Below are 22,640 nucleotides of genomic sequence, written 5' to 3'. Positions count from 1 at the left end.
CATTTACTATTCCTTACCAACAGGAATAGCATGAACTTCATCTTAACCACCAATAGACCCGGTCTGTATAAACACTTCAGATGAAGTGGACCTAATGTATAGACCCTGATTCAAATTGGTTGTAGATTAGTTCTACTAGTCATTCACAAGGCCAACATGACCTGCTGCAGACCATAGCAAGGCATAATAAAATAGACTTCAATTGAACATCACAGCTAACATTAAAGGTAGATAGGAGTATTTTGCCTAATGCCTTATTAAGAGTGTTCCCTCCACGTTTCCACAATATGTGTGTTGAACATACTGGACAGCACGTAGGAGCTGTCTCCATCGGTTAACCCTCAAACAGCACTTCAAGAATTTGTGGTTCATTTTTGTGGCCTCTGTGCACACAAACTTATCCAGGGACCACAGACATTGCCAAAACCCTAAACTTCACCACATAACCACTTGCTCTTGCTTTCTTTTGCGTCCTTTATTTTCTCCCTCGTCCCTAAGCCAGAATTTAGTCAAATCCTAGACATCATTTGGAATCTTTCAACAATGAATCCCAACGTTCCCCTGTGATTCTCTTGTGAGTTCTGGAAAACCAGTCAACATTCCCAACATTACTCACAGTACCAGTGGGTCACAGGGACCCCATGTGTGTGTGTGTGTGTGTGTGTGTGTGTGTGCACGTGCGCGCGCCCGCTCACACACATGCATGTACCTGTGTATGTTCTCATTGTCAGTGGAAAACAGTGAACTCTCTCCAGCTGAGTATTCTCAGTGGAACATGTTCCATTAAGACAGTGATTGGAGTCAATCTCTGGAATGGGCCCACAGTGTACTTTATGAATACCGGCTGTAGACTGACCTCAACACCTTAACTGTACAAACACACTCACACACACACTAATGCATCATGGGTTGGTTGTGTAGGGTACTGTGCACAGCAATCTTCAAAATAGAGTGCTGTACTCCCAGCTGCCACCCTGTGAACTCCCATTATACACCCCCTCCTACCAAAAACACATTCTTACACACACTTGGTTCATCATTTTTGTGTTCTTCCTCATCCAAAACCTACCGTATGTTCCCTGAAGCTTACACACTGCGTTAAGCCTGGCAGGTTTAAAAAAAAAAAAAGTTTTAAAGTGGTGTAACCCAGGGGTATAAACACCTTACACCAATCCAATTCACGTCATCACAGTTCACCTCAACCCATTCATGCATCTATGCTAGACTGGCATTTGTCAAACTGTGTGTGAATATTTGGCCCCTACAGTTATAGTGTCTGTACACAAAAACAGACACACACAGAAAAGCAAGACCACACACAGCAGGAAATGAAACAACATTTAAGACGCATTGTGGAGATTTTGTAAAATGTCAGCTAGTGGTGGTGAATGTGGAGCTCAGCAGCCCAGTCACATTTAGTTTTTATGTGTAGTAGGTAATCCCATTGTTTACCAGCTGTAAATGTTACGACCTGTAAAACATTTTTTTTTTTTTAATTGTAAGGTTTTATAGTTATTAATTCATGGTAGGAAACATATTTGAAACATATCGTTGTAATTTGGTATTCTTAAGGAATGAATTCATTGCATTTCTGACCAAAGCGGTTTGAATAGGTGCCAGCGTGTCACGGTTTAGATCTCACATCAGGGTAAACTCACACACACGCACACACATTCACTATTGAACACATACAGGAACACACAGACAGAAGAGTGAAAAGGCCGGTGTGTGGGGGCATGTGTGTGTGTTTGACCCTAGCCGCATTCTGTCTGCAACAGCGGCACCATGTTAACCATCAACACGTTAATTACACGTGTCTGCTTTGACACAAGCAAACCCCACCGCACACGCACAACCACACACACAGATGTGGCAAGAGAGCTGCTTAACCATATATACAATTATATATTCTCATTGTTTAATGTATGTCACCTACTTCAGCACGTATGTTGTGTGCATTGTATGGTTAAGGAGGTGTGTGTTAAACAGTTACGGTTTGTGTTGCATGCTGAAGGATGTGTGTGTTAAACAGTTATGGTTTGTGTGATATACAAAAAGACTTGGTATCCTACTTAGGGATTGTTTCACATAAACACTCATAAACACAGGCGACCAAGGACAAACACTGTAGTCTGAAAGAGTGATAAGGTGCGTGTGTGTGTTTCTGTGCAAGTGTTTGTGTGTGAAATTGTGTGGGCTTGGGTGCGTAGTGTGTGCGTGTGCGTAGTGTCGGTCACATTGAAAAGAAGCCTATGTGTAGTAATTGGGGAGTGAGTGTGTCTGGCAACAGTTAAAGGTCTAAGGGCCTTGGTTTACAGAGTGAGAAAAGGTTGACACTATTGTGCCAAACTAGATGACGATTGCAAGATCTAAATGTAGTATTTGAATTTACAGTTAGCTTCATAACAACACACCGTGTTTATGTAGACTGTGTGTGTGTGTGTGTGTGTGTGTGTGCGTGCGTGCGTGTGTGTGGACTGTGCCTGTCAGCACATTTTAATTAGCAGTTGTGGTCTGACAACAGGATGTGCATGTTTGTTTACAGGAGGATCATCTGACACACACACACAGCAGGACACAAGTGTATGTTTGTAGAAGGATGTTTTTATTTCCCTAACCCCAATTAGAGGCACATACCTGAAACCCTCACCCCCCCCCCAAATCTCCCCATCTCTTTCCCCTCTTCCCTTGCTCTCTCCCTCACAATCTTCCTCCTTTATTCCCTTTATTTTAAGACCTGGTGGGTCAGGGATCCATTTCTACCCGTCATAGCAATGTTAGCGCAGGGTCCTTTATTCAGCACATGCCCACACATAGAATTATTAAAGTAACAGAAAACCTGTGAGATGGTTTGCCCTGTAGTATGTTGGACTGAAGTAAAATGTCATCATATTTAATGTCATCATTTGACTCATCACAGGTCAAACATGAACATTTTTTTCAGATGAAATGGTCTGAGAAAATAAAGGCCAATTCCGGTCTGCCAAAGCACACGTCGTCCATCTAACAATCTGAGTGGATCAGTTTAAACAGTTCATGTCCTGTAATTTTATAAAAAAAACTGCACCGTTTAATTAGGCATGTCTACCTTGGCCTAAAGCCTAGCAAAAATCTACCCATAGTGTAAAAAAATTACACAAACTACATTCTGGAACAGTTTGTAATGAATGACCATATAGAAAGTTTGGTCACGGGGGCATTACGCAGGAAGAGAGTGAGATATAATGTTCTGACCTTAAGTTTACATGCTGTCTGCCATAGTGAAGCAAGGCAGCATGCATTTCATACATATGTGGCCCCTACTGTGCTAAAGAATGGATAGTACTGCAGAGAGGTGGTTGTAATATAACTTCTCATATTTTATACTTCCCTTGTGAATATATAGTTTGGTATGCTGTCATAAATGTAGGATGAATGAATTGATTGGAAAGGTTTAGTCAATCAATGCCTAATGACCACCCAGCCGCATTGATTTCCTTGTAATTATGAAAAAGGCAATTCAGGTAAACATATCTACAACAAAAAGCCATTGGGACAAATAGTATACTGTAATGGAAGTAAATATTGTTGCATTATTCTGAAGTAACATTGTGGCAATATATTTCATAATAATGCAACACAACTTCTAAAATTAAAATTAAAATAAACCAAGGGGCTGAACAATCATTGTAATGTGTAATGGGTTACACTGTACACTGTCCATATTAAGATGCACTCAATCTCTTAAAACAAATTGAGTCAGCCAATAAAATATTTGAGTAATAATCTAATTATTTATCTATCTAGAACTGTCAGTCTCCTGAAAAATTTGACAGACATTCAAATGGGTCACCCACCCCCACCCTCTCTACCACCGCATTCATTGCTGTGTAAAAGAGCTACCAGAGCAAAGGTAATCTCAGGCTAATATCTGGAAAAAAAATCTATATGAGATCGTTATATTGGACTAATGGAGCTTTATTCAAACCAAAGCATGTGGACAAACCCAACACATCTGCTGCTAGTTATGTGTGTGTGTGTGTGTGTGTGTGTGTGTGTGTGTCTGTGTCTGTGTGTGGATGTGAGAGTGAAAGAGCCTGATTCATTGGCAGAAATTGTTTATTATCATGAACAGTAACCGCTGTTTCCTTCTAAGTAATAATAAAAAAAGAAAAACGTGTGTTAGTCATCTCCATAGCAAGACTGTAGACCTGTGTATTGAGGGGAGATAATCAAGGCTATGTGATTTCCCATGTCCCAGGAGATCATGAAGGAGCCGACGTCTAGCATGCTGTGTGTCATCCATGAAGACAGAGCTGTTTGTGGAAGCCTGACACTCTGGCTCTTGCGTCTTAAGCTGTCATCAGGGGAACTTTTCTACTGATAAATATCTCCAGATTTTCCCCTGATCACTATTGCATTGAAATAAAAACAGCCAACCCCTCTCATTGTTGTTCAACAAGTTAGTGTGTACTAGTTGTGTGAAGTGGGAGGAGGACTGCCAGTATATGATGTAGCTGGCACTAAGAGGGAAAGGAATGGGGAGTGGAAAGGAGGGAGGGAAACGGCGAGAGAGAGGTGGTCCACGATGTGTTTCTACTCACAGGCATTTTCGCTGTAGTAGATTGAACATCCTCAGTCACTACGTCCCTTCGTCTGGACCTTATCAACGGACTAACAATACCGTTACTATTATTAGGATAACTGTTTGAATATCGTGGTACACCCTTTGAATCAACCATGTGGATTTCCAACATAATTTTTACTCTCTTAATTGTCGGACATTCTGGTAAGTTTCAGCATTACATGAGCATCAGCAATTTACTTTTCTTATCTCCCTCTCCACACCTGGCAATGTTGTAACATATAACATATTTTACTTAGGTAGGCATATAGACCAATTCTGACGGGGGGGGGGGGTAATTTTAAGCAAAACTGATCAAAATAGCCCGTGCAGGCTACCTTGTATTTGGATGGGCAAGTTGGGTAGGCAAGTTGTTCTTTATGCTATAGCTGTCATCGCTCGAGCTCTCAAAGACGTATCGAAACAGCGGAGCTTTGATTATATTTGAGGTATCTTCCGAGTTCCATTAATCTGTAAATTCTTGAAATTGAGAGAAAACTTTAGAACCCATCTCTATATACTTTCTGTGATACATTGCAAATGTGCATAACATAATTATATATTAATTAAAAGCAAGTTCTCGGTGTGTCTTATATAAAACTGCGTCTGACATGCAGGTCGCGTGCCGTGTTCTCCCGCTGTCACGTTGGTGGATCTGAACCTAAACTTACAGGGTTTTCTCGGGATAACCACCCAATCTCATACTCTGACCACGTTAGTCTTTCACTATTGAGGACAGTATTTTGTCTAAATATTTATGTAATGTAATGTTTGTTATATGTAGTTGATAATAGATATTGATCAATAACGTGGCTCGTATTCGGTTATATTAGGACGGCCCTTTTTTGTCTAAAGCTGTTTTTCACGATGAGAACATATACCGACTAGGGGTTAAGTGAGTGTGCTCCAGCAGAGAAATAGAGTGTGTGTCAGTGAAGAGAGAGCGAGTAATGGGTTTGCATCCCATTAAGCCATTGACATAAATGGCAGTGAGACCATTCTAATTGACACATCACAATGCTTGTGGGTTTGTCTCTGTCCTGGTGGGAACATCAGGACTGACTCACTGGCCAGGGGGTGGACACTGCATTTACCACCTTTATTTCATAGTGTGCATTTGTGTGTATGTGCGCGTGCGCTAGAGTGCAGGAGGAACGCTTTACAGGACTACCAGAAGAGTGATGGTGTGCGATTGGTCCAGCTGCCAGGCTCCGCCCTCCAGTCTAAAAGCAGGAAGTTGAGCATAGTGAAGTGTGCTCGTGGCTGCAGCCGCCACAACAAATTACCCTTCACCTGCAGGTATGTGTGGTTTGTCTGTGACCACTTATCAGCTCTTGGTTTGGAACCATTTTGCACCTATAGCTTCCCCCTTTGTGTCTATGTTTCACCTGTATGTACATACAGTATAAGTGTTTATAGTCCTGGAAGCCAGAATGACAACATCCTCTGGGCTTCCAGTGCTGCAGCCTCTCCATAGTAAACAGTGCTTCATCTAATTCTGTAAAACCCTCCCAATCTGCATGTGTCCTCTGGTGTCCTTCAGCAGCATGGTCTGCTTGGCAGGGCTATAGGTTTCTGACAGACATCTCTTGTCATCACCCCTGCATTAGCAAGCTTATCATCACCCCTGCATTAGCAATCCTATTTTACTTCAGCCTACAAACTTCATTGTACATTATGCAAATACATTTTAATTTGTTTTGGATAAACGTTGGATAAACAATTCATATCCCCTCTCTATCTCCAGAGCATTTCTGTATGATCAGAAAAACAGGAAATGCCAGTGGCTGTCATTTGACAGGACCTCTCCAGGAGTCCAGATCCAACAAGACTTCAACTACCAACTTTACCAGAATAAAGGTACTTTGCATCTCTGCCACCCCTCTCTCTCTCTCCCCTTTTCCTTCCTGTTCACTCTTGTTTTTAGTTCACCAGAAGAAGAAAAATCTGTATAGTTGATGTGAGACCTTTCTTAACAAGCTGTAAGATGACCAAATCAGGAAAGCATGTTTTTTTTTCCATATTCTGTTCTTGCAAACACATATAGTCTGTTTTATCCATTCTTTTTTTGGCTCTCCCTCTCTCTCTGTTACTGTACTTCTATCCCTCTTCCTGTGTCTCTCTAACTTTATCCCTTACTATAACTATCCCTGTCTCTTTTAACTTTTACTCCCCCTCTCTCCTCCTTCTCTCTCTGTTACTCTCCTTGTCTCCACACTCTCTCTCCTTTACTCTCTTGTTCTCTGTTTTTCTAGCCTATGTACAGGAGTGTATAGTGGGGACGGGAGTGAACTACAGAGGGAGAAGGTCTGTAACGGCCAGTGGAATTAGATGCCAGGCCTGGGCCTCTCCTATCCCTCATGAACACAAGTAAGCTGCAGCCTGTGTTTGTGCATGTGGTGCAATATGCTTGAGTGCATATGCCTCTGTGCTCGTGTGCGTGTGTTAGTGATGCATGATTAGATGGTGATTAGTCCCAAGAGACCAGTCATTCATCAGTGTTAGTCCTCTCTGACCTCACTGTAACACTTTACACAGTCAGGGATCATTTCCTGTTGTAGTCACACTGTTTATGTAGGTGTGTGTGTGTCCACATTTAATTAAATGATAATGTATACAATCTGTGACAAACTGCAGCCCTGATACAGTGATAGGAGTAGAGGCGGAGGATAGGCTGCCTTGTTACGGGAAGAGAGAGAGATAAGAGAGAGGGCTCATGCCAACAGTTCATTAGAGCAGCACAACAAGAAGAATCCTCCCCATCTTCATCCTGCCTCATCCTCTCATCCTCTCTCATTCTCCTCCTAACCCCTTCTCATCTTTTATCCACTCCACTCCTCTGCTCTCCTCCAGCTGTTTTAATCTTTTTTTTTCTCCTGTGTCTTCCCGAGGTATACTTTGAACGTTTTTCTACTAAGACATCAGAAAGCTACCGTATGAAAGAGAGAGAAAGCTGTGTGTGTGTGTGTGTGTGTGTGTGTGCGCGTGCGCGCGCGCGTGCGTGTGTGTGTTGGTGAGTAATAACACTTAAACTCCATGCCTGTGTGCGTACTCAGTGACTGACTAGGAGAACACAGATTACACATCAGTGCACACACCCACCTCCATCACACTGAAACCCCATTGTTACCTAACTCTGTGCCTTACCAACTGTTTCAGTTATCACCCACATAATGCAGTTCACCATGTAACTCAGCGACACATGTTGTCGAGAACTCCGTCACTATCTAGACGTTTGTGACCATGTGTTCCCATACACTTCCCATAGCCAGTGTTAACAGAGTCAGTGTTAACAGAGTCAGTGTTAACAGAGTCAGTGTTAACAGAGTCAGTGTTAACAGAGTCAGTCAGTGTTGTTCTGCCTCTCAGCTCTGCACCGGGCATAATAGGAACACGTTCCTGGTTTGAACACTGAGCACACTCTTTCTTTCTCTGCAGTTTTCTACCGAGCATGAACAGGAAGAAGGACCTGACGGAGAACTACTGTCGTAACCCTGACAACGCTACCTCAGGGCCGTGGTGCTTCACTACAGATCCCAGTGTTAGACACCAGCACTGTGGAGTACCTCAATGTTCACAGGGTAGGAGACACATTCGCATAAACTTTCACATACTGGCACGTTTTGGATGAAACACTACTGACATTGAGAGTGGAATGCAGCCATGGCAGAATGGACTTTGTCACCTGATCAAAGTTTATTAACTGTATTGCCTAAATACATGCTTGTCAACTTATAGAGCAGTTTTCTAAGCAGTAATAACAGTACTGAATACAGGCAACGTTATTTGAATGGGCTACATTGCCTCAAACATCCGGTTTTAGTAAACATACACTACTGTTCAAAAGTTTGGGGTCACATAGAAATGTCCAAGTTTGAATAGGAAATATAGCAAAATGAATAGGAAATATAGTAATTGAAAAGGTTAAAAATACTGATTTTTAATTGAAATAATAATTGTGTCCTTCAAACTTTGTCTTCGTCAAAGAATCCTCGTCAATTTGTTGAGGTAATATGAAGAGATTTCACCCCATGCTTCCTGAAGCACCTCCCACAATTTGGATTACTCACACAAAATCTCGATAGGGTTGAGATCTGGTGATGCTGCTGGACAGTCCATTATAGACAGAATACCAGCTGACTGCTTCTTCCCTAAATAGCTCTTTCATAGTTTGGAGCTGTGCTTTGGGTCAGTGTCTTATTGTAGGGGGAAATTGGCTCCAATCAAGCACTGTCCATAAACAGGGTATGGCATGGCGTTGCAAAATGGAGTGATAGCCTTCCTTCTTCAAGATCCCTTTTACCCTGTACATATCTCAATCAATCAATCAAATGTATTTATAAAGCCCTTTTTACACCAGCAGATGTCACAAGGTGCTTTTAGAAAACACCTGGCCTTAAACTTTAAGGAGCAAAAAACAGTAGTGTTGAATTTCAATTTCTCAATATCACCCACTTTACCACCACCAAAGCACCCCCATCACATTGCCTCCACCTTGAATATACAGATGGCGTAAAGCACACCTCCAGCATCTTTTCATTTTGTCTCTGTGTCATGAATGTTCTTGTGATCCGAACAATTTGTCTGTCCATAACATTTCATACCAATCTTCCTCTGTTCAGTGTCTGTTCTTTTGCCCATCTTAATCTTTTCTTTTCATTAGTCAGTCAGAGATTTGGCTTTTTCTTTGCAACTCTGTATAGAAGGCCAACATCCCGGAGTCGCCTCTTCACTGTTGAAGTTGAGACTGGTGTTTTGCGGGTACTGTTTAATGAAGCTTCCAGTTGAGGACCTGGGAGGCATCTGTTTCCCAAACTAGACACTGTAATGTGTTTGTCCTCTTTGCTTAGTTGTGCACCGGGACCTCCCATTCCCCTTTCTATTCTGTTAGAGCCAGTTTGTGCTGTTCTGTGAAAGGAGTAGTACCAGCTTTGTATGAGATCTTCAGTTTTATGGCAATTTCTTGCATGGAATAGTCTTCATTTCCCAGAACAAAAATAGACTGATGAGTTTTTGTAGAAACTTCTGACAATTTTGAGCCTGTAATCTAAACCACAATTGCTGATGTTGCAGATGCTCAACTAGTCTAAAGAATGCAAGTTTTATTGCTTCTTTAATCAGCAGAATAGTTGTAGCTGTGCTAACATAATTGCAGAAGAGTTTTCTAATGATCAATTAGCCTTTTAAAATGATAAACCTGGATTAGCAAACACAACATGCCATTGGAACCCGGGAGTGATAGTTGTTGATTATGGGCCTACATATATATATTCAACTGAAAATCAGTCATATCTAGCTACAAGTAATTTACAACATGTATAACGTTTACACTGTATTTCTGATACTTTTTATTTTAATGCACAAATATTTGCTTTTCTTTCGAAAACAAGGACATTTCTAAGTGACCCCAAACGTCTTAACAGTAGTGTACATGTAAAAGACTAGTGCAGTCAAAAATATGATTTCATTGTTTACGCAGAATAGGATCAAAATGACACTGAAATTATAATTAAGATCGTTCACTTAACTAGTTAGGGAAGAAAAAAGAAATCTGGAATTTCAGCATATTTTAGTTGTATGGTACTTTTTGCCATTTTAGTGTCACAAAACAAGTTTGACAGATTTTTTTTACTGTGTGTTTTTCAGCATGCAAAATATAGTCAATACGCTGTCTTGAAAGTTAAGCATGCTTAACCTAATTTTCCACTTAGTGCTGAAGATTGTTTTGGTTGAAAGTTCACTTTCTGAGACTTATTTGGCTGTCTAAATGCGTTCACAAGCCGTACTGAAGTGGCCGGACACAACTCACTAAATGCTTAAACTGCCCGCGCAATAAATTACACCACCATCTCATGTCTTTGAGGTCTGTAATGGCATCTCAGTGGATAACACTGCTCAGTTTCCAATATTACCATCAAAAATGTTTATCACTCGAACTGTATAAACTTCCAGCTTCGCCCTTGTCTCAGAATTAATTTCTAAGTCCACACTGCTTATTGGTTGCATTTGGTCACATACACATCCACAATTCCACAGAGCATTGTTCTCAGTGCTGAAACGGTGTTGACAGCACTTTCTACTCTGTTTAATCCATATTTCAGTATGTGTAACCACACAGCCTGTGTAGACAAAAGATTACATGTCCACTTTATTTAGTCACTGAGGGGAACAACAGTGAACATACCACAGCTGAAGTAGCGTTTGCTTCTGATGCACAACTAGTGATGTTTGCAGAAATATCAAATTTTTCGAAATAAAACTGCCGTAAGAATTGTATGTAGACATGTATGGAAACATGTTTTAAGACATTTTTGGGGTATGAGATCTCCATCCTACCTGTCAGATCTGAGATCTCTGTTCTCCCTGTCATACAAGAGATCTCCATCTTCCATGTCATATATGAGATCTCCATCCTCCCTGTCATATATGAGCTCCTCATCCTCCCTGTCAGATCTGAAATCTCCATCCTCCCATATGAGATCTCCATCATAGCTGTCATATCTGAAATCTTCATACTTGTCAGATGTGATGTTGGGCAGATGTGGTATCTAGAGCAGGGGAAGGCATACTGTCAGAGAAATAATCACTGTTTCTCATATAATGTCTGTTTCTAGTTGACTGTGATTTTCTAAGACATGTACAGTATAGGAATACACAGGGCATTCTGAGATGTTTGTCTGGTAGGAATCCTCAGAGCTATTACCAGTTAGTACAAATATAGGAGCAGTCCATAGAGAGTGTGTGTTTTTGTCCAAAGAAAAAAATACTGGAGAGAAGGTTCATTTGCGAAACACTGGGATATAAAACAGACAAACTCGTGTGCACACACAAAGATATACCCACATGAAATGTGCTGTGTGCTGGGAATAGTGCTCTCCTAAACATCTGTTTCTAATCTGTATGCTTTGCTGTTTACACTCTGCTCCGCACACCATCCAGTGTTACTAACCTTGTGGGGACACAATAACAAAACTGCCATGTTCCTAACCCTTAACCTTAATAACCTAACCTTTATACCTAAACTTAAATGACCCCTAGTCCCTAAACCATATGCTTAATGCCTAAACTTAACCAAGCCTTAATGCATAATCCTAACCCAAATTAGATATTTCACAGTGTACCTAACTACAGGGTCGATTCTTCATGTTTTACTTACATTGTTAGGGCTTTTAGTCCCATACCCCCCCCCCCCCCACACACACACACACACACGCACACACACACTGCTCCCGCCAAGCCACACACACACTGCTCCACACAAAAAGACACAATGATTGTGGGCTTACCGTTAAAAAGGGCAACATTTTGCATGTTAAACAGATGATCTTGATGGTGAAACACGCCCGGCACGGCACTACGTCATGTTCAGTAGTGTCTGTGTAAGAGACGTCCATATGGCTCGTGTCACATTGGAAATTCCCATGTGTGTCTCCAGTGGAGTGTGTGAGCTGTAACGGGAAGAGCTACAGAGGTCCCATGGATCACACTGAGACAGGACGGGAGTGTCAGCGCTGGGACCTGGAGGAACCTCACAAACATCTCTTCCACCCCAAGCGGTAACATACACCACATTTACCACATTTGTGACCAAAATATATTTAAATTTCCTGACCTTCACCCTAACGTTAAAGTTAACATTAACTTTTGGGGGTTAATCCTAACCCACAAAATCTAAACCTAACCCTTACTCCTCAAACTAACCCGAAACCTAACCTTTAATGCCTTACTCTAATCCTTATTACAACTCTAAATGTCCCCTTAACCAAACCTTTAAAATGCTATTAATAAAAGTAATATGTATAGTAATACACGTGTACAGTATGGTCACATATGCGCAGACACACACCAAAAACACAAACAATCACATACACACACCCAAGTATACTTACACAGTATGATGCTCTGGGGCCACTTCATTTCGGAAGCTTAGGGATGATTGAAGATGATCCACTGATCCATATACCACCTGCTGCCAGGACAGGAGAGACACCCACACACCCACACACGCAAACGTCCACACACACAGTCAACCGCCCACACACACACACACACACCCTTCAGATCTGTGATAAACAGGTCCTTAGCACCTTTGAGCCTGTATTAGTATCCCTGGGGGAATGAGGAGATGGAAAACACCTGCAGTGAGCCGTCTGTTCTGCCCATGGCCCTATGGCCAACCGGAGCACACTCACAGTTTTAAATGCGCATGCAGATACACACACACACACACACACACACACAACCCACCAACGAACGTGTGCAACACATGCATTTGTGTGTGTAACAGAACAAATGGAAGCTGCCCATAGAGGTTGCGTACCCTCTACACTCCCTGGTCATCCAGGGTAGTGGGAGGCTGTACCTATCGGTGTCCATGCTTAACCTCTCCACATGATTACAGGTTTCGCTCAGCCAAGAACTCTCTAACTCGTTGACGTTAGGATTATTTTTGGATCATTTCAAAATCATCCCAAACATTTTTTTTTTTTTTATATTTTTGGTCCTGGCAAAGTGTGTGTGAAAGATGCCCTAATGGAAACCCTTGTACTCTGTTTTTCTCAGGTATCCCGATAAAGGGTTACAGGACAATGCCTGTAGGAACCCGGATGGACGTCAACGACCTTGGTGTTTTACCCTGGACACACACACACCCTGGGAGTACTGCAACATCACCGCCTGCCGTAAGTGTGTGTGTGTGTCTGTGTGTGTGTACCGGTGTAAGTGGGTGCCTTCTTACACATGTACAGCATGTGTCTTACTCTGAATCTACAGCTACCGGTATCTGTCAATCCCCCCCTCCTCTGCCCCTGATTAGTGGAAGCTGAGGTGGGCTGTACGTAGTAACTCCCCCTCTCGTTATGTCCTGTCTCATAGACTTTGTGTTTATTTGACTCCGGCGTCCTGCTTCATTCAGACTGGTTTATTGTTACACACAGACCTTTTCAACTGCCCTGTAACACTAGTACTTTTCACACACACACGTGTGCATGCACACTCACACACACCTCCACTTTAAAGAGCTCAGTTACACTGCTATAATATATTATAGACCCCTTGTTAGACACACAGACACAACACCATGGTCACACCAGATGCAGCACAAGACGAGGTGTTTATCTCCCTGTCTGTTATTATACAAGGTAGAGAAAGATATCTGAAGTCATCACGTCTCTGCTTGTGGGTTTAAGTTGTCTGTAGAACGTTGACAGTACTCTCTGTGAGAGTGTTTATTGTTTTTTTGTCAGCCTTCCTCTGATCTGTTAGTCATCAGCAGCTCTGGAACTGGAGTGTAGCAAGATCACATCTATCCATTTCGACTCTATTTTCTTTGTCTTTCCTGTGCAGTATCTAATGAAGGTCATGGAAGTCAACCTAGTCCAGTTTTATTGTCGAACCCAAATTTAAACCAAGATAGACATAGAAACAAAGCAACATTGTTTTGAGTTATTCTTTTCTCATGTCTTTATGAACCTCACCAGTATTCTTCTATTATGTAGACATATCCACAGAATCCTGTCTGTTTTGATTCTGAAGAGTTAATAGGATTGAAAAGACAAACATTTTACAGTTCCTCCCAGCCACATTCCTGTGGTACCTCTGTCCTTTCTGAGTGCCACTGTGGCCCCAGAGGGTGCTGGTGATACAGCTTTGTTCACCCCTCCCCTTCGGTCACTGTCTCTCTCCTGTCAGGCACAGACCGCGTGAGGGAGGTGGACGTGACTACTAGATGTTTCAAGGGGCGAGGTGAGGGGTACAGAGGGACAGTGGCCGTCACACCCAGTGGGCTGACATGTCAACGCTGGGACTCCCAGTTTCCCCACAACCACACATACTCTCCCCAGGACTACCGCTGCCAGTGAGTGACCCGCGTGCAGAACAGTGACAATCCCAAGCAGACTTGGGGAGTGTTTCGTTACAGTGTTCACTTGTGCTTCTCAGAGACCTGAAGGAGAACTTCTGCAGGAACCCTGATGGCCGCGACCTGCCATGGTGCTTCACTTCAGACCCTAACATTCGCACAGCGTTCTGCGCTAACATCCCCCGCTGTGGTACACAGAACATGGAACCTCAGGGTGAGATCACAGCACAGCTCCTGGAGATAACGCTCTTCAGGACCTCTGATAACCCAGGAAAATTAGTTTTTTCATGTGGTCGGATTTTGTGGTTTAGTTCTTGCTGAAGTATGTGCTGTTTAAGCACTGCTTTCATATAAATCATGGCATACTATCAGCATGGAATAATTCAATGGCTTGTGACGTTCATTCTTTTCAACTACACTACTGCTAGTTATCATAGGTGTTCCATTCCATCACGACAGATTATTTGATTTTAACACAGCGTCTGTCTAGAGGAGATTGGGGCTTATGCGATGGTAGCTCAATAAACCACCCCTGCTACATAAACAGACCACTTTTTTATTTCAACTCTGCAGAATAGCAAAGTAGATTGTTCGTTCTGAAATGTTGTTGTACTCAGCAGTTTCTCAGCTTTGTCTCTAATGCCAGACCTCCTGAGACAGTTTTTCCAACATGCGTTTTATATATTTGACTGTAGGACTGGGAATGACAGCCCACTGCCCATAAATAAACACTCTATGACAGCATTACAACATCACTTCTTCCCGCTGGACATTGAAAAATATTTTTTCCTATTGGATTGTAATGAAAGGGAGCAGTTCAGATCTGTGGGATTTTGTTTCCCACACTTCCCTTAGAATCTCTGGTCTGAGACCATTTCGTGCCTGTTGTTTTGTGGTCATGTTGTGGTCTAGCAGTCAACAACGCTTGGATCTCTGTAGTTTTGATCAAATAGTCCCCTGGGGTTGGAGTGATTCAAATGACAAAGCAGTATCAATGAGTTTACCATCTAACTTAGATTAGCAACCAGAAATAACAACTGACCTGGCTGGTGGACATCTTGGTCATGCTTTGCAATATTTCTCTGGTCTTGTGTGATGTCTTTATTAGTCTTATGCACAGGATACACTGTTAAACACAATAATATTCCAGCATACATATTCCTCCTGGACATTGACACAAAAATAAAAAGATAAGCTATGTCTTATGAAAATAGATAATACTAGTGTGTGTGTGTGCTTCAGACTGCTACGAAGGCAGTGGAGAGAGCTACAGAGGAGAGGTGTCCAGGACCAGGTCAGGTCTTCCCTGTTCCTTTTGGAGAGACTACAGCAACAGGTAACAAGCCACACTAACCAATCTGTCCACTAATGTGTGTGTGTGTGTGTTACAGAGTATGTGGGACACGCTACAGACCTCACCCATGACCTATAGCCTCCTCCCTTCTTAGAACAATTCAAAGTCAGTGAGCCACCCTGTGTGGCTCCTGCCAAGGGGTTAGAGGTCAGAGGTCAATTCTCAGCGGTTGTTTGTCTTAGACACACTTCCTTGCTCAGTTCACACACACACTCTCACACACACACAATCTCACTCTGCATCAGTGATTGGTCCTCTGAATTCTCCTGTTATCATGCTGGAATGTCTGGGAAAGAATTCTGTTTAATTTTCCAAACATTACAATAATTTATCTGTGCCATTGTAGGTGTGAGTGTGAGCGATGGACTGAGAGGGAGAAAGAGAGACCGCAAAGAGCCTTGCTCAATACGATTGGCTGACAAGCCTGTCTTGCGCTGTTTTTCTAAACTCTACTGTGATTTGTGTTTAGTGGGGACAGAGATACAGCAGTGCTTACAGTGGGACAGGAGGGTCGCTTTTGTAGAAACCCAGATGGAGACAAACATGGCCCATGGTGTTACACTAACAGCACGACTATACCCTGGGACTACTGCAGTGTCAAACCATGTGAGTCCAATCACACATCCCCCCCCCACCACACACACACACACACACACACACACACTGTAACTAGTGTATTATCACGATGGTTGTGCTTGTAATTAACGCCACCCGCTTTCCCCCTCTCACGTACAGGTGAACCATCGAAGAACACCCTTCCTCAGAGAGGTCAGTCCCTCCCCCTAATGCCTTCTAGTTGTTATGTTTTGTTGTGCAACAATAGTCGTTTCAACGTTATTTCCTATGTCAGTAGAGCCATCTCAGGTGTCGTGTTTTGTCCATAAGAAGACCCGGATAGTGGGAGGATCACCAACCGCCATCACAGACGGAAGTTGGATGGTCAGCATACAGAAGGGGTATGCACGCCTGGCCTTGCTTGTTTGTGTAATGTATGAACTCTAGTCTACTGGCGGTTATACAAGGTACATGATATAATGCTTTATTTTTCTTCCCCAGTTTGAATCACTGGTGCGGTGGTTCTCTTATACGAGAGGAGTGGGTGCTCACAGACAGACAGTGCTTCTCCTCATGGTAATTCACCTCCACTTCTGATTTTTCCCTTTCTCCTCTGGCCCCTCTCTGTACTATGTTAACACCCACCCGTCTCCCCCCAGTGTTCCAGACTTAAGTGAATACCGTGTGTGGTTGGGTATGTCAGATCTCCGTGGCTCAGCTCCTAACAGCTCTTTCAGACAGGAGGTCTCCATCTCCCATGTGATCTGTGGTCCTGAGGGCTCCAACCTGGCCCTCATTCGACTGGCCCAGTGAGTGCCTGAACAAAATTAGTCAAACACTTTTCATTTTTGTTTGGCTAACAATGGATGGAGTAGCCTTGTTGTTTTTGTTTATTTCCTTTCCCCTGTGTCAGGCCTGCTCTCCCTGCAGACAGTGTCCACACCATTCAGCTGCCAGTAGCTGGGTGTTCCATCGCTGAGGGCACCATGTGTAGCATGTATGGATGGGGAGATACCAAAGGTACCCGCCACGCTCATCAGGAAATTATCTTCTAGGATAGAAACTGATTACTCTTCAGTTCTGCTAAGGCCACAATGCCAAATCATCTTCTGCCCTTCCCTCTTTCGCTCAGGTACGGGTCATGAGGGTGTATTGAAGATGGTCCATCTGCCCATGGTCAGTAATGAGAGGTGTAGAGAACAGCACGGAGGAAACCTCCACATCACTGACTCAAAGATATGTGCTGGTGGGAGGAGGGACGAGGGGGTCTGCGAGGTAAGCAGGCTAATGAAAGGTTCTGCACTAACAAACTTAACACTAGAACCGCCAAATGTAGATTACATTGTTTTGTTGTCAGAATTCTAAACTCACAAACAGAAAACTATTTAGAGGATGTTTACATGTTTTTTATAACCTTTTTCGACTTAATCCGCCAAAAGCACACACCACTTAACGTTGGTACCCAGGCGCTAATGACCCCTCACTGAATGAATGATGTCAATGGATGAATGAGCGATGCTCCCAGATGAATGATCAGAGCCATGGTTGAATTTGAATTACCTAACAAATGAAATACAAGATTTCCATGACCATTCAACAAATTAATTAGGCTATTATTGAAACATAATACAAACCATATAGGCTACTGGAGAATTCAACATCAACTTGATATCCCCACTAGAACCCCCAGGGAGTCCTGCAAACACGCCCTGTTTTTGTAGCCTATTCCCCTAGAGACCTGCAAAGACGGACCATTCACATAGCCTATTAATTTGGAGAAATGGACTCATTGGTTTTTCAATAACTTATTAATGTCACCTATATACAATTCATGTCACCTATAGATTGGTGGTCTAATTTTCCTTTTGTACATTTGTAGGGCCTAATAAACATATGAAACTGCTATAGCCTGTGTTCTTAGAAATATTTGTTCTTTGTATTCTTGAAAGTTTTTTTTTTCCGTTTTATAAGACCTTCAAGAATACACATTCTTGTATTCTTCAAATTCATTAACTAACCATTTTAAACAAACAAATTCTGTAACTATTCTATATAGTTTGACAACCCAGTAGATGAACTAATGCTCTGGCTGGATGGTGATGCTGTGGAGGAGAATGTGTATGCTAATAGGGACAATTCGTATGACGTGAAAGAGCATTCAGCTCTGGCAGATACTGGGGTTCTGAAAGGCCTGGCGGTTCTAGTGTTAAACAGATACAGTTTTTTTCTGCATTAACATATGTATCACGTCCCCCTCCATCAGAGGGACTACGGTGGCCCCTTGGTGTGCCAGGAAGGAGAGAGCAAGGTCATAGTCGGGGTCAGTGTCCACGGTAGAGGCTGTGCCCGTACCAACCGGCCTGGCATCTTCATCAACGTCCCCTTCTACACGGCGTGGATCCACAAGGTGTTCAAACACTATCCCCAACTTCAGATTAACTAAATATTACCCTCAAATCAACTAAATTCCACACTCGGATCAACTCACTACTACCCTGGGATCAACTAGATCCTAGCCTTAGGTAAACTACAGATCAACTATAGCCTTGATCTTAAACATCACCTAGAGAATGGACAGAACTTTGAATATCCTACACCCGCTAGATCCACATGTACTTCAGACTGTTGGCTGACCCTTATCAGACCCACTAGACTATTACCAGGGTCTCAAGTCAAGTAAGGAATATGCATTTGAAATGGAGAAACTCCAGCCATACATTAAATTACAGACACAATTCAAAACTGGATGTTGGACTGCTAACGAACTCATCATCGGCTTCTACGCTATGTGTCCATCATGAAGTGTGGAGGGGAAATGAAGATAATTGGGTTGATCAGAATGCTAGATTGGTCATTGCATAATATAAATATGTAGTGGTACAAACACGTTACTAATGACAACGGGAATATGGATATGTGGTTAGCCAACACTGTGTCCAGTAACTGGTAACACCCTTCCCTGTAACTGGTAACACCCTGCCCTGTAACTGGTAACACCCTGCCCTGTAACTGGTAACACCCTGTCCTGTAACTGGTAAGGTTTGGATGTTCAGGACTTGTATTGCAGCCAGTCAATACAAACTTGATTACTGACATTACTTGAATGTACTGAAAACCAAACGGTAGCTTCTGTAGGGCACTGTCAAGTGCACAGTTTCCTACTTCTGAGGGCATTATACTGTACTATTTATATACTGTACAGTAAGTGTTTCAGTGTAAATCGTTTTTTGTGAGTGTGACACGTTGAATGTTGTATGGGTCAGATAAACCTGGGAGTGGATACTGACTTGGGCCTTGTTAGGAAATATCACATGGAAATATCAACATGAAGCCATTGGATGTAAATATATGTAAATATGTTTTATTTTTCCTAATGAATTTGAAAGGTAAAAGTGAATGCTACAGAACTGACTAATGTCTTAACTCTTCGTTCCATCTGTATCTCTGCATCTCTCCTTCTGTCTTCCTGTTGGAAAAACACATTACCACAGCCCAGTATTTTGTACGTGTGTGTTCTGTGAATTCTATGAGAGTGAGTTATACACTACCCTTCAAAAGATTGGAGTCCATTAGAAATATCCTTGTTTTTGAAAGAATAGAAAATTGTTTCTCCATTAAAATAACATACATTTGATCAGAAATACAGTGTAGACATTGCTAATGTTACAAATGACGATTGTATCTGGAAATGGCAGATTTTTTAATGGAATATCTACATAGAGAGGCCAGTTATCAGTAACTGTCTCTCCTGTGTTCCAATGTCACGTTGTGTTTGCTTATCCAAGTTTATCATTTTAAAAGGCTAATTGATTATTAGCAAACCCTATTGCATTTATGTTAGCTAATTTCTCACTTGGAGTAGCCTTAATTTCTAAGAACAAGAATAGACTGAGTTTCAAAAGAAAGATCTTTGTTCCTGGACTGATTTGCTGTACACCTAAGTAGACATTCCATTAAAAAAAAACTATTGTAGCTGCCGTTTCCAGCTACAACAGTAATTTAACATTACCAATGTCTCGACTGCATTTCTGACCAATTTGATGTTATTTTAATGGACAGAAATGTGCTTTTCCTTTGAACACAAGGACATTTGTAAGTGACTCCAAACCTTTGACCAGTAGTGGATTCTGTCTTCACAGAATCGGTCACTGCACGCTGATATGAATAGAGGTGTACTGTGCTTTCAGCATTACATTTTGAGAGAACGAGGGAGTGTGTGGTACCTCCAGAAAGGAAACCCCACTTTATAGCTTTTATGTCTTGTGTGTGTGTATGTTTGTAAATGTAGTGATGTCCCATTGTGTGTGAATGTGTTTTGCTGCTATACAAGGTTGTAAATGTGTTACAATATCTGTACCTGTATACCATATCCCAATGCACATGTATTGTTCTTATATACTCTATGTCAGTATTGCAGTACTATCATTCATCTGTAGTACACTGTATTCTCTGACAATATAATAGTACTATCATACACCTGTAGCACACTGTATTCTCTGTCAATATAATAGTACTATCATACACCTGTAGCACAGTCTTCTCTGTCAATATTATAGTACTACCATACACCTGTAGCACAGTCTTCTCTGTCAATATTATAGTACTACCATACACCTGTAGCACAGTCTTCTCTGTCAATATTATAGTACTACCATACACCTGCAGTACACTGTAATATTATAGTACTGTCATACACCTGTAGCACACTGTATTCTCTGTCAATATTATAGTACTACAATACACCTGTAGCACAGTCTTCTCTGTCAATATTATAGTACTACCATACACCTGCAGTACACTGTAATATTATAGTACTGTCATACACCTGAAGTACACTTTTCCTCTTTCATTATTACAGTGCAATCATAAACCTGTAGGGTGTTCCTTTTTAAATGTATTGTTGTGTTAATAATTGAATACTAGTTTAATGTGTCTGATTCTGTGTTTAAGTCTTCCAGTGTATTACATCCATATATAATGAGTTTATCCATTTCTTTTGCAGTAGGCGGTTGTAAGTGTAATCATTAGGCCTAATTTCCATTTCAGTGTTTTGTGTAGAATCAGATGCTTTCACAACAAGGTGTAGTGACGGTAGGCCTAGGCTTATAATATGTGTGTATTCATTTTGATTCACAGTGTGTCCATGAAAGGACAGAAGCTAGTTTTCTTTGTCACGTGTCTTGCATAAGCCTATATTCCACGCTTTGCACTTCTTTTGCCCTTAATTACAATTTGCTAAAGTTAACATGGAATTGTTTTGATTAATAGATCGATTTATGGGCATTATAAAGAAGAAAAAACAATCGTGTTCCAGAGTCCAAAGGGGATTTCTGTGAATATAAATCTGCCTGTATATCAGGCTGTGAACATCATCCGTTCAGTTCAAGTGGTTGGAGAAATACAGACATTTGTCTTTTCTATCTATTCCAGATCATTTATAGTTTTATGACGGACAGGTTGCAGACAGTGGTCAAACCCTCGTTTTTTCTCCCATGTTTGTTAGACTGAAGCTCGGTAATGAGGTACAGCATCACCTAGTTAGAACCCTGCTGCAGAGATGCAGTGTGGCCACTAGGTGATGCTAGTGTACAGGTAATATCTGGAAGACCTACCATAAATATCTATGACACACACACAAACACAAGCACCTCTGCTCAGGGCTGTGTGTGTCACAGCAGTGATACAATGCTAGAATAAGGATATCTGCCTGACTGACAGTGTCTTTATAGCTGGTGGCTCTTATAGCCATGAATGCACATCATGGCCCAGTATGTATGCACACATCCTTAAGGGACGTGCCTGAGAAACCCTGAAACCCAAGGGAGAAAGAGGGAACGAGAGGTGGAGAGGGAAAGGAGAGATAGAGAAATAGAGAGGGTGAGAGGATTAAATTATGAATCCATTGATGCAGCATTAAAGAAATGCAGTTGCCAGAAAATACACAGAATGTAAATTTCCTCTTTTGTATGAGTTCTGTGTATGCTAGTGCTGACATGTACCACACTAACACACATCCACCAGTCATCCAGAAGACGTGCAGTGTCTCCTCTAGAGGCTGAACTCAGCATGACGACCATGGCTCCAGTCTGGCTAATGACAGCCTGGCTGACTGCTCATACATGTTGGAGGGAGAGAAGTAGCTAGCAAGAGAGATAAAAAGGACTGCTGTGTTGTGGATGTAAGTGTTGTCTGTTATTAACATATTCACTCTGTTCAAATCTTTCTGCTATGTTTATAAGTTGAAATTCCCCTCTCCTCAGTCATCACCA

The 22,640-nt window shown here is 41.9% G+C and overlaps 1 protein-coding gene across 2 annotated transcripts; it reads left to right on the top strand.

Annotated features, from left to right (window-relative positions):
- Nucleotides 1–4,521: 4,521 nt before the first annotated feature.
- LOC105018431 (hepatocyte growth factor) lies at nt 4,522–21,264 on the top strand. 2 transcript variants are annotated; one of them, XM_013138862.3, is made up of 18 exons: nt 4,522–4,768; nt 5,746–5,902; nt 6,351–6,463; nt 6,859–6,973; nt 8,042–8,184; nt 12,039–12,159; nt 13,166–13,284; nt 14,294–14,459; nt 14,543–14,676; nt 15,705–15,798; nt 16,286–16,422; nt 16,552–16,584; nt 16,670–16,772; nt 16,873–16,947; nt 17,031–17,180; nt 17,285–17,391; nt 17,504–17,646; nt 18,635–21,264. In XM_013138862.3, the coding sequence occupies exons 1-18, from the start codon at nt 4,720–4,722 to the stop codon at nt 18,812–18,814; spliced, it is 2,139 nt and encodes a 712-aa protein (XP_012994316.2). In that variant the 5' UTR covers nt 4,522–4,719; the 3' UTR covers nt 18,815–21,264. The 2 variants fall into 2 exon arrangements, with proteins under 2 accessions (XP_012994316.2, XP_010882141.2); XM_010883839.3 differs by having other exon boundaries at nt 16,667–16,772.
- Nucleotides 21,265–22,640: the final 1,376 nt, after the last annotated feature.

This window comes from Esox lucius, chromosome 19 (assembly GCF_011004845.1).
Source record: "Esox lucius isolate fEsoLuc1 chromosome 19, fEsoLuc1.pri, whole genome shotgun sequence".
In the NCBI taxonomy this organism is placed as follows: Eukaryota; Metazoa; Chordata; class Actinopteri; order Esociformes; family Esocidae; genus Esox; species Esox lucius.
The sequence above is the reverse complement of the archived record's forward strand: the minus strand, read 5'-3'. Positions and strand labels throughout refer to the sequence as shown.

What these genes read in the sequence shown, in the direction of transcription:
- LOC105018431 (XM_010883839.3), top strand. Translation starts at nt 4,720, where the DNA reads ATGTGGATTTCCAACATAATTTTTACTCTCTTAATTGTCGGACATTCT. An exon ending in AGTACCTCAATGTTCACAGG is followed by an intron (nt 8,185 to 12,038) that starts GTAGGAGACACA and finishes GTGTGTCTCCAG; the next exon opens with TGGAGTGTGTGAGCTGTAAC. An exon ending in GGGACGAGGGGGTCTGCGAG is followed by an intron (nt 17,647 to 18,634) that starts GTAAGCAGGCTA and finishes CCCCTCCATCAG; the next exon opens with AGGGACTACGGTGGCCCCTT.